The sequence below is a fragment of the Gorilla gorilla genome, chromosome 1 (genome assembly GCF_029281585.2).
Source record: "Gorilla gorilla gorilla isolate KB3781 chromosome 1, NHGRI_mGorGor1-v2.1_pri, whole genome shotgun sequence".
Lineage (NCBI taxonomy): Eukaryota > Metazoa > Chordata > Mammalia > Primates > Hominidae > Gorilla > Gorilla gorilla.
The window spans coordinates 220,470,224-220,482,644 of record NC_073224.2 but is presented as its reverse complement, the minus strand read 5'-3'; the positions used below and the strand labels follow the sequence as shown (position 1 = coordinate 220,482,644).

The 12,421-nt window shown below is 46.5% G+C and overlaps 1 protein-coding gene across 5 annotated transcripts in view; it reads right to left on the bottom strand.

Annotated features, from left to right (window-relative positions):
• Nucleotides 1–12,421, bottom strand: part of CAPZB (capping actin protein of muscle Z-line subunit beta) — a 146,544-nt gene that overhangs the window by 79,534 nt on the left and 54,589 nt on the right. For all 5 annotated transcript variants that reach the window (XM_004024786.5, XM_055386213.2, XM_019011935.4 and 2 more), the window contains one exon: nucleotides 1,142–1,231. In XM_004024786.5, the coding sequence (XP_004024835.1) occupies nucleotides 1,142–1,231 (90 nt within the window). The remainder of the gene's footprint in view (nucleotides 1–1,141; nucleotides 1,232–12,421) is intronic.

Here is a 12,421-nt window from a genome sequence, read left to right as displayed (position 1 = left end):
CTCTGAGCAGCCAGTGACCTCAAGAAACCTCTTTCTTCCCACTTCCTCAATTACTATGAATGAGATACAGCAGGTTCCCAACTCCCTCCACAGGCTCCGCTCTGTGTCACACACTTGCCTCTCAGCTGGGAGTTTGCATCCCTATAAATATACAAATAGTCGCACTACAGACCTTTCGGGCTGCTGTATAAAGTTTTCTGTGAATGACATCCGTGCCTCTCCTAGCAGTCATACATTTTTCCTAGTAAAAATGTTCTGAATGCATACAATGGAATTAAATAAATCACTACAGCATATGAACAAGTTCCCAACCCACTCTAAAAAGATACCTCACTGATGAGCCATGCTTGGCAATGGATAATTACATCCAAGAAGACACAGGACACAGTGGAAAAAACAGAGGACCAGACTCAGGGACTCACGTTCCAAACCCAGCACCAGAACTCACTGCCAAGTGATCAGGGTGATTTGGTTGGCCTCTTAGGACCTGATTTTATTTCTTTCCAATATTTCCTATGGCTTTATAGATGTTTTTGAATATTTTGAGCACTCTTCAAATAATATGGTGCTAGTGAATTTGAGGCAACATCTTGAGACCAATCATTCTGAGCATAAAAATCTATGAAAATGAAGAGAATATTTAAAAACTAGATGTGACGGGCCCTTTAACAAGCCAACTTTTGCTTGTTATACCTTTTCAAACTAGAAATGAAGCCACGGAAGCATCTTACAGGTAGACGCTTGTACTGTGTTGGCTGGAGAAACTCACACCATAGCAGACACTGATAGCGTCTGGCCTGCGTGCACTGCTGAATGCCTGCGGGATGGGTATGGCCTCTTCCTCACCACATCTAAATGCAAGCTTCTAGAAACTGAAGACAAGGCAGCTGGGGAGGGAGCAGACTGTCATTAACTTTAGAACTCCTAACTTGGGCTTCAACAACACAGATGGTTCTGAATGACAGACCACCATATGAAACCCATCTTCTCTCTGCCTGGAGGAATCTCATAGTCCAGTGGCATGGTCTGCCAGGGAGAGAAAAGGTTTCCTGTGTTGTGAATTCTGCATGGAAAAAGCTACACAAAAGCAACTAACTCTTAGCCGCAGTCTCAAATGGAACCATATGAAGGAGGCACGTACCAGGTCGATCAGGTCGCTGAGGTTTTTCTCGATTTGCTGGGGAGGCAGGCGCCTCATTAGGTCCAAGGCACAGTCCAGCTGCTGATCACTCTGTGGAGGGAGAAATACAAGTGCGTCAGTCATTTTTGCCAGAAGGAATATCAAAAACTCCTTTTAAAAAGCATGCTTGCCCAAGGCATTCTAAAACCCAAAGAGCCATGCAGTGGGCCCTCCGCCAGGTCTCTGTGTGCCGGCAGCCTGGAGCGGGGGGCGACTGTGCAGGCTGTTTGCTCCCCTTTGACAGCAGTCTCTGTCTCAAGTGGGGGCATCCAAAAGACCCTGAAAGAAGTGGAAGCAGGCTGGAGACATCAGAAAGCTCCCTCACCGGCTCCCCTGCTCCTGCTCAACAGGCCCTGGGGGCTGCAGATGTCGTGCCTCCCAGTTGGTTCCATGGTGAGCACACTCTAGTAGCGGATTACTTTTGCCCTTTGTTGTAACCTGGGTATAAACATCAGGTAACACCCCCAGGCCAGGTTCCTTGATAAGCTCCAAGGGAGGGAGAAAAGCCAGGCAAAGAACAAGTGGCAAGATGCACACAGGGTTAAAAGCGCTTCATTCATTCAATAGAAACTTAGGACACTAAGACCTGAACCACACTACAGTCAAGAGCTCACTCCACCCAGCAAACTGGACTGCAAATGCAGTAAACTATGTCACTGCAGCGGCAAGGACTGGAAAGACAACCATTACTCTTGTTTATCAAGCACTCTTTTAAAAAATGTTTTTCATTTTTTAAAGATAGGGTCTTGCTGTGTCACCCAGGCTGGAGTGTAGTGGCATGATCTTGGCTCCCTACAACCCCCACTTTCCAGGCTCAAGTGATCCTCCCACCTCAGCCTCCAAAGTAGTTGGGACCACAGGTGCATGCCACCACATCTGGCTAATTTTGAGGTTTTTTTTGGGGGGGAGGGGGGGAAACATGGGGTTTTGCCACATTGCCCAGGGTGGTCTTGAACTCCTGGGCTCAAGCAATCGAACTGCCTTGGCCTCCCAAAGTGCCGGGATTACAAGCACGAGCCACCGTGCCCAGCCCAAGCACCTTTTTAAAGCTATGCATCCTGTGCTTCACCATACTCTCCTCACAGTATATATGCTGCAAATATTTACTAAGAGCCACCATGTGCCAGTCACCATAAAGATATACAAAATAAATAAATAAAGGGAGGGGGAGAGGAAGGGAACTGAGCGGAGGCAAGGCTGGTAAAATGCAAAGTAAATTCAATGCACAGTGGCTAGACCTCAGGAGATGAGACAAGAAATAAAGTGAGAAAGGTGGGCCAGGTACAAGGTGAAGACCTGTGTATGCAACTCTAAGGAGTACAGGTGACTCCAAGTAAGGCAGATGGAGTCCCCAACACTACCCAAGCAGCCACTATCTGATTTATATCTGGACTCTGCTCTGCTCAGACCAATTTCAGGATTTTTGGAAGGCCTAAATCAACAAGCTACAGTCTCATAAAATACACAAAGTAATCCTCAAAATGCCACATTTGGCCTTAACGAAATACAACTTTTGAATATTACCATTTATACTCCAGGTCTGTTAACCACAAGTAGGCCGTGGGGCAAGGACCCACTTCATAGTCACCAAAGACGTAACACATTATTAAGGAGAATCAATTTCATTTTTTTTAAAAAAGATATTGACATGGCATATACAGCCAGCTGTTTTAAAAAAGAATGAAAGAAAAGAAAAAGCCTGTCCCTTGCTCAAGATGGCTATCAGTGACAGTTCATCCTGGAACACACAACGAACTGGCTCCCCTGCAAAGAGAAAAGAAAAACACCACACCAGAAATTCTACCACTTGTTTTGCTGAATGCCAGCAACCATGAATTCCCTACTTGTGCCACGCATTTCTATGCCAACATGTGTCAGCCAAGGCCACAGTGATGGGTTTGGCCCACTGGCATGAGAGGAAATTTTAACACCACGTCTTGGGCAGAACACACAGATAAGCTGATTCGACTCTAGAGAGACATATTCAATTCCCAATACTGCCATTCATTAACTTATGGCCTTGGGTGGGTTTCTTAATCTCTAGAAGTCTCTATTTATTTATCCATAAAATGGGAACACAGTATCTTCCTTAGAGAGTGACAATAATTTAGTAATGCATGTGGAACGCTTAATACACAGTAGTATGTGTTTAATGATTGGGGATATTGAGTGCATACAAATAAACACACAGCTTTTAAATCTTTTTAAAAATTTTAAATGATTCCCCTGCCCAACCTCCCTGCCCCTCAACCCAGCCCTGGATCTCTCTCTCTCTTGCTCCCCTTAAACTACAGCTAATGTTCAAACTCAATACAAAGCTACGTATTCTCTTGGCCAAGCAAGAATAGAAAACCCTAAATGATTCAAGTCAAACTCGTTAAAAGGTATAAACTAGTATTTCTCAACTAGGGATGATTTTGCACACGTGCACACACATACACACACACCTCCAACAACCCTGCCAGGAGACATCTGGCAATGTATGGAGACATTTTTGTCACAACTGGGAGAGAAGAAACTACTGACATCTAATGGGTAGGGGCCAGGGATGCTTCTAAACATCCCAAAACGCGATACACAGCCTCCCCACAACAAAGAATCACCCGGCCCAAACGTTAATAGAGTTAAGGCTGAGAAGCCCTGGGCTAAAAATAATTGGTTTGGGGGCTGCAGATTCCCAGAATCTGATTGACAATAAAGTCCCCCTCAGGAAGACTGCACATGCAGGCAAACGTTTTATATATAAATTCTAATTTAAAGACCACACATACACTTTGGGAGGCCAAGGCGGGCAGATCATGAGGTCAGGAGATCGAGACCATCCTGGCTAACGTGGTGAATCCCCGTCTCTACTAAAAATACAAAAAAATTAGCCGGGCGTGGTGGCGGGCGCCTGTAGTTCCAGCAACTCGGGAGGCTGAGCCAGGAGAATGGCATGAACCCGGGAGGCGGAGCTTGCAGTGAGCCCAGATCACTCCAGCCTGGGCGACAGAGCGAGACTCCATCTCACAAACAACAACAACAACAACAACAACAAACCCACACATAACCCCTAAAAATTTCTGGTCTTCAGAAAGTATCTCAACTAAATATTAGCAATCCTCCTTATAAATGAAAAGCAAATTAAGATATAAGTAAGCCTGTCTAATTTGAAACGGTGATCCAGACAGAATATAGAAGGGATTAACTAGAAAACTGAGCAGTGTTATCTAGGAAAAGACCTAAGTTGACCAGAGAAGCTCAAGGTGAAAGACACTGTTTTAACCCTTCTTCGGTGCCTGTTCACAAGCCCAGTTCCAATATGCTGATCACATCCCCACCCCGCAAGGGGGCTGGACAGTCCTCTGTAGACCTGTATCTAGTTGACAGCACTAGAATACTACTACAAAAGGATCTGACTCATATTTTGCATTAATCCCAATTAATCTTAATTGGAAATGTTTCACTACAAATTTCTAGGGCTAAGGATGTTTAACTATCATTCAATGAGGAAATGACTAAATGCTTCCCATAAGTGAAGCAACATGGGAAAGCTTAATGACAGCTTTTAAGACGTTAAAATTAGAGTTAACTGGAGCCATTTGCTTGGGAGTCATCCCAAACCCTAAGGGGTCCAAACAGGAAACGGCACCGGAGAATGAAGCAGATGTGGATGACCTTCAGCTACAAGCAACAACGTAAGTGACCCAGGAAATGGAACGATGGGGACAGAGGGAGGGGGCTAGTCCCAGGGGCCTCCCTAGGATGCTGTCACTTTTATATAAAGCTCAATAACAAGCAATAGTGAATATTCTTTTTTTTTTTTTTTTTTTTTTTTTTAAAGATAGGCTCTCACTCTGTCGCCCAGGCTGGACTATAGTGGCACAAGCTCAGCTCACTGCAACCTCTGTCTCCTGGACTCAAGCTATCCTCCCATCTCAGCCTCCTAAGTAGCTTGGATTACAGGCACACACCACCATGCCTGGTTAATTTTTGTTTTTCTTGAGACAGGGTCTCACTTTGTTACCCAGGCTGGAGTATAGTGGCGCAATGTCAGCTCACTGTAGCCTCCACCTCCCAGGCTCAAGCCATCCTCCCACCTCAGCCCTCCAAGTAGCTGGGGGGCCACCATGCCTGGCTAATTTTTTGTAGTTTGGTAGAGATGGGGTTTCACCATGCTGCCCAGGATGGTCTCAAACGCTTGACCTCAAGCGATCCGCCCACCTCGGCCTCCCAAAGTGCTGGGATTACAGGCATGAGCCACCATGCCCAGCCAATTTTTCTATTTTTTGTAGAGATGGGGTTTTGCCATGTTGCCCAGGCTGGTCTCAAAGTCCTGAGCTCAAGCGATCCATCTGCCTCAGTCTCCCGAAGTGCTGGGTTTACAGGCGTGAGCCACTGCACCTGGCCATGAACACTCTTATTATTTAGACACGTGTTTTAGACTAATATAACAAGGCTTTTTTTTTCCTTTAAGCCAAGGCAAAGGAATGATAAATACAACATTTAAGAAGAGTAGAAGAGCAGTTCTAGGGAAGCCATGAGGGGAAGATGAAAGCTATACTGTCTAGGTCTCACACGCAATGGCAGGTTCAAGGGTATTCATCATCAACGTGATGCTTAAGTTATGATTATCAGATATCTAAACTTTTTTTAAAGGTAACAGAAAAAACTACAAGTATGCAGGGAGTGGTGGTGCGTGCCTGTAGTTCCGGCTACTCGGGAAGCTGAGGCAGGAGGATCGTTCAAGCCCAGGAGTTCTGGGTTGTAGTGTGCTATGCCCATCAGGTGTCCGCACTAAGTTTGGCATCAATATGGTGACTTCCTGGGAGCAGGGAACCACCAGGTTGCCTAAGGAGGGGTGAACCGGCCCAGGACAGAAACGGAGCAGGTCAAAAAATACAAGGAAGAGCAAGTAAAGAGAAGGCTTAGGACTCAGGAGTCCAGGGTCCAAGGTATGCCCTGTCACTAGACGTCTGTGTGCTTTGGACTGCTCACTTAACCTCGTGGCCTGGGATTTGGCCCAGATGAACTCTAAGACTCCTTCTAGATGGAGTGCCCTCTATCCTACTGCGAGAGCAGACATGCCTAACCGCCACACCCTTCAAAACAAGACCATCATCCTGGATTTGGCCGCTTGCAGGCCAGCAACTGGGCTACAGTTCAACAACTGTGCACTGACTGCCAACCCTGGGCCAGGCCCTGAATCCGGCCCAACAAATGAGACCCAGTTCCAAGCCTCAAGGAACCAATTGTCCATAAAACAGCAAATAACCACAAGGTCGTGTGGTGTGTACAATGATGAGACAGAGAAGGTACAAAGAAACAAGGCACAGTTCACAATACACTGATTTGTACTTCCTTGTGTCAATTATTTTCCTAGGACTTCCCTCCCTCACATGGCTACAAAATAAACAGAAGGCCAGTCAGGGGAAGTAAACTGTCACCCGGTGGCTAAGAGTTCTCCACAGGCCAGCTCCTTCAAAACTCTGACTGGTCCAGGCACCTCCTTCATACAACGAGCTTCACCAGTTCCACCTCCCAATGGTGTGCTCCAGGTGGAAAGGTAAATAGTAAGAGAAGGACCATTCCTCCTTATCCTCTGGAATTCTCTGTCCATTCAATTAATCATCTGATCATTATGTGAGTGTTTCCTAGGTAACAAGCACTGTTTTTGATGCTGAGTGGTGAACATAAAAGTCTCTGCTCCTCATGGAGCTTATGGTGCAGTCAAAATCAGTGTGGAAAAAAAAAAAATCAAGGAAGAGTCCTTGTTAGGATGTCAAATAATAAGGAGGGGACAGTTACCCCATTTTAAGCTGGCAAGGCTCCAAGGGGTAGGTTTAGGGTTTTTTTTGTGTTATTTTCTTATTTTGGTATATAAACTGAGATAAGAAATATTTCACCTCCTGTTTTCACATGATTTAAAGAAAAAGCATAAAATTGCTTAAATCACCTTGCAATAAATAAAACCACCATTAATACGGACTAAAACAATTTTTCAGAATAAGAAATCAGTCAAATAAAACCCCACCATCTAAATATCTGCTACAGTGTTCAGACATCTGACGGTATTATGAAATCATCTGCATACAGGAAAACTTGGCCTACCAGGCAAACTCCAGGGCAAAGTCTGATTTGGAAACCATCATCAAGTGAGATGTAACCAGTCCCTACACTCCAAGTTTGGTAGAGTAAACACACCATCCACAACAATGTCAACGTCAGAGTAGAGGTGCCCACTAAGTAGGGCAGGGAGCCCCAGAAGATGTCTCAGAATGGGGCCACAGGAGCAGGTTAGCCCTGGATAAGCAGGTGTGCCTTTCCAGGCAGCAGGTGCAGCAGGCTAAGGAGAGGTGAGCCAGGTGCGTGGAGGAGGTGGGGAACCATGGGGCATGGCCTGGGGAGGTGACTGGGGCCTTGTCACAAGGGCCAGATCACACCCAAACTACTCAGGGGGCAGCTATGCTGGCCCGAGGAGCTAGGCTCAGAACCTCACTTCTCCCCGCAGTTTTTTGCTCCTGTCCAGTTTATAGGTAAGGCATCTGTGCCACATTCTTTAAAATCCACTTTTCTGTGAAGGTTTTGGAGCCCCTAGAGATTTTTCCACAGGGGAATGACGACTGCTGTTGTGACTTAGAAGGCGAAGCAGATTATATTTTCCAAAAATGACCATAACAAGCAGTCCCATCCCACATGCTCCTCTTGCAGCGTGACTGTGACACTCCTCCCACTTGTGGTGGGGCGGGGGGGGCTGTGTCCCCTCCGCCTTGGAACCGGAGGAGCTTTTGTAACTTTTTATCACCAGAGCCCAGCACAAATGATACCCTATGACTTGTGAGCCCACAAGAGACAACGCGGCTTCTCCCTGCCTGCTAAACACACAGGCCTGGAGCCCACTCAACTGCCCCGAGGCCACCCTGTGCAGAAGAGTCCCTGAGACTCCATGGACAGAGGGAGGCCCACTGAGCCCCCAGATGCTCCAGGCTCCCACTGTTCCAGCTTCAGCTATCTGACTGCAATAGCATGAGACCCCAAGCCAGAACCACCCAGCCAAGGCCCTCCTGAACTCCTGACCCACAGAAACCATCAGAGACAATGAAATGAATTGTTCCTTTAAGTCACTAGGTTTCGGGGTGGTTTTGTTAGACAGCAACAGTAAATGACACAGAAGGATTTGTCTGGTGACTTTGGGGAGACAGCCTGACCAGAGATGAAACTGGGGACAGAAGAGCTAGCAGAGGAGCCTCTACAGCAACCAGGTCTCTGGCTGGATGGCCAGAGAGGAGGAGAGCCAAAGACTTTAAGGTCACAACAGATAGGACGAGGTCAGTTACTGGAAATGGCAAGAAGCCCAAGGAGCCTGAGATGACTATGTTTCCTAGCTGGGGCCAACTGCTAGAGGATGGTGCCACAGCCTCACCGGAGTGTGTACGTTTTGTGTGTGCTTTTAAAACCCACTGTTTTTAATTTCAAAGACAGGCACAGGCAGTAACTCAAATTGCTAATGCTTGCAAGCAGAGGTCCTGCTTGGCCTGCTGTAGTGGCTGGTTAAGGCAGATTTGTGCTTAACAGCATCTGTCTGTACATAAACAACCAACCAAAGCTTCAAGGCCTTCAGAGTTTGTTCTTAAGTTCATCAAGACCTTCACTCGTTTACATTCCCGAGAGGCTTAGCAAATAACTTCATAGACAGCACAAAGGTAAACTCTGCTGGCGCCCAGAATGACTTACCACAAATTTATGGAGTCTCACTTAACCATGGTTTGTCTTGTATAATCTGTGACCCAATAAGCAACTTTGTTTAAACGTCGAATCTGTTTTCTGCCATGTGGCCCGGGAACAGTTTGTGCTGGGGGCGATTTGGAGAAGGAATCCTGGGCCGGCCCAGCCGACCACTCATCTTTAGGTCACTCTGGAAAACTGCACATTTTGGATTAATAAAAAGAAAAGTGCTTCCTCCACTGCCTGAGTGTCCTCTGGGATGTGACGATAGCTGTGCAGGAGGGAGATGCCTCAAACACAAACACACGAATACTCCTTGGATGACTTTCTGTTCCCATGGGAAAATCCAATACCCTCACTGTCAAGGGAATCACAGCCACGGAGGAAGTCCACTTGGCAGACCAAGCCTTCTTCAACCTTTTGGGGTCTGCTGTCTACCATCATAGCCAAGTCAATGTCATCTTTTTAAATTGAGGTTTTTTTGTTTGTTTTGTTTTTTAAAAACCATGCAACATAAAAGTAACCATTCTAGTCCTACTCTGACCATACAGACAAACACAAAACCCTGGGAGATGGCAGGGCAACATGAAGGAAGAGGCTGGCTCTGTGGATGACCCACCAGCCAGAATGGGTGACCTGTTGTTATATGAGAAATAAACTCCTATCTCATTTGAGGAATAAAATGTAACCGTTTTAGGGCTGGACACAGTGGCTCACGCCTGTAATCCCAGCACTTTGGGAGGTGGAGGCGGGTGGATCACTTGAGGTCAGGAGTTCAAGACCAGCATGGCCAACATGGTGAAACCCCATCTCTACTAAAAATACAAAAATTAGCAGGGCGTGGTGGCAGATGCCTGTAATCCCAGCTACACGGGAGGCTGAGGCAGGAGAATCACTTGAAACTGGAAGGCGAAGGTTGCAGTGAGCTGAGATCATGCCACTGCACTCCAGCCTGGGTGACAGAGTGAGACTGTCCCCACACCCTCCCCCCACCTGCCAAAAAAAAAAAAAAAAAGAAAAATTAGCCATTTTAAAGTGAACAATTCAGTGGCTATGTTAAGGTCATTTGGATCACCGTGAAAACATAACTGCTTTATGTGTCTCTCTCTTTTTTTTTTTATAAACAAGTCTCTCCTTTAAAAAAATTCTGTTGGGATCACAGAAATTAGATCTGGACTGACATCTCAATTTCATCTGAGTCCTGCTCCTTCATTTGACGATGCATAATGAGGTCCAGCGCAAGTTTTGCCAGGTTGCACAGATAGAGGCAAAATCCGCACCTAAACCTGGATCTTCTTCGTGTTTTGAGGCCTGGCTCTGCCCCGAGCCCTTCTCCCCCATGAGTCTTTCATCCAGAGACTGTGTAAGTGACTGGCAGACACAACCGAACAGTGAGATGAGATTCTCACCCTCAAGGAGCTGTGACCTAAGGTAGAGGACAGCCAGAAAAAAACAGCAGGAAAGAACTACACCATCCTCCTACATTCAACACCCAGCATCCCAGCTACCCCATTATTTTCGAGGACTGGTCCTCCCAGTGATTTGTCCAGGTCATCAAGGTATCAACTTTTTAAAAAAATTCTAGAAGACAGCAATCTCTCTAAAATGTATTACCTGCTCTACATTTTTACACAATGCAAACGATCACAGGACAATGCAATGAACACAGCTAAACCATTTCTCACTAGCCTAAGGACAGTGTATGAGTAGCCACTCTTGGAATGGCGCCCTGTGTCTGCTTTTCATATTTATCTGCTTCTTCTGCCAGGCTGTCAGCTACACTTCCTCAACTAATATGTTGCTTCTAATCTTCTATGGGGTTGAGAACCCAGAAAATTAGAAATCTGCTCTCATTTCAAACAAAAAAAAAAGAAACTCTGAGAGAAGGAATAAATCAGGTTGATAACTTGGGGTCCAGAGTCACAGCCCACAAATAGTTTGTAAGTACCTTGACACTATATGAAGATTAATTCTTTCTTTTCTTGAAGAAGTTCAAGACTCTAAAGGCAGAGATACGATATACTAATAATTCCTACTTTCCCATACAACCTGCATAAGCAAGTCACCACCTCATCCCTTGGAACCTCAGTCTTCTTTAAAACCTGGGCCCGACGGTACTGTCTACCTCACGGGCCACTGGGAATGAGGTACCACGTCTGGGCCATAAGGGCACCGCCCACAGAGCATCCTCCATAAAGGGTAGGAACTCTCCCAGAGAGTAAAGCACATGGCTTATCTGCCAGGACTTTTACATAACATTTTTTAGGTGCTAGAGGGTCCTTTCTGCCTGGATTTTTCCCTCACTTGACACAGGTTTTCCATTCAGGCTGCCAGGAGTCTCTAGAAAGGTAGGCGGAGTGTTATGTCAGTTTCCAAGTCATTAAGCACCCACAAAGGAGGGCAGGCTTGCACAGCACTCACGCCACACAACCGCCCCTGCCCTGAGTACGATGGAGCACATGGCTTCCCTAAAGCCACAAGGAGAAGAGAGGCAGGGACAGTGAGAGCTGAAGGAATTCCACATGTGTCCATGGAAGATCACCTTCCCTTTGTTTTCCTGCACTCTAGTAACTCCCTCATGCAGCTTGCTTTCTGAAGCCCTCTGCTCCATTTCCCCAGCCCAGGACAGCATCAAGAAATATTTCCACCATCTCATCTATTTGAACCTTCTCCCTATTTACTGGTGCTCCCAACCCCATCTGAGGCCATCGAAACCAGACAACTGTGGCAGCACTAGCAGAGTCCCCAAACTACCCTGACACCCTCCCCGGCAAGGAAAATTTCCACGCGCCTCTCCCTGGCATATTTATTCCAGAGGAAAACTTAGCAACCTACACACTACACACAGGCTCTGTGTCAAACTCTACAACAGCCATCAGTTGATTTTTCCCTTACACATCCCTCCAGGAAGTGAAATATCCGAAATGAGTCATACTCAGGAGTCGGAGCTATACTTCCGCTGCAGTTTTTTTGGATAACCAATTCACTGTTTACACTCCAAAACCTCTAATTGCTGAACACAGAACAGTTCCTTTGCAGAGATCAAAGCTTACCTGGTGAACCTGGCGAAATGACAAAAATTCTCCAAAAGGAGTTAGCCATCCAGAGTGCCAGAGGAGGGTGGCTGTACAAGCACATTTTAATTGGCAAAGCAGAGTAGCTGCCCAGCAAGGAAGAGTATGCAGGGGTTTATTCTGCTGCTCTTCTGTTTCCCCTTTAAGGCATATATCTCTTACCCCTGCACCCACCAACTCTAGTCACTCCCAGCACACAGCTGGCGGCCGCCCACCTGCACCCGCACCTGCACCCGCACCTCAGAGAGCTTGCTGATCCCTGAGCCGTGCACTGAAGCTTCCAAGCAGCTCTGCCTAAAGGCAATCACTGCTTGCTTTCTACAACATATACAAAGCAAATGGGCTAACCTGATGCACAGAAAAACCCTGGGTCACATGACAACCAACAAACTCATTGCTCAGGATGGCTCTCCACCACGTTTCTCAGGCACTGTGCTTGGCTCTGCTGGCCAACTGAGTGAGC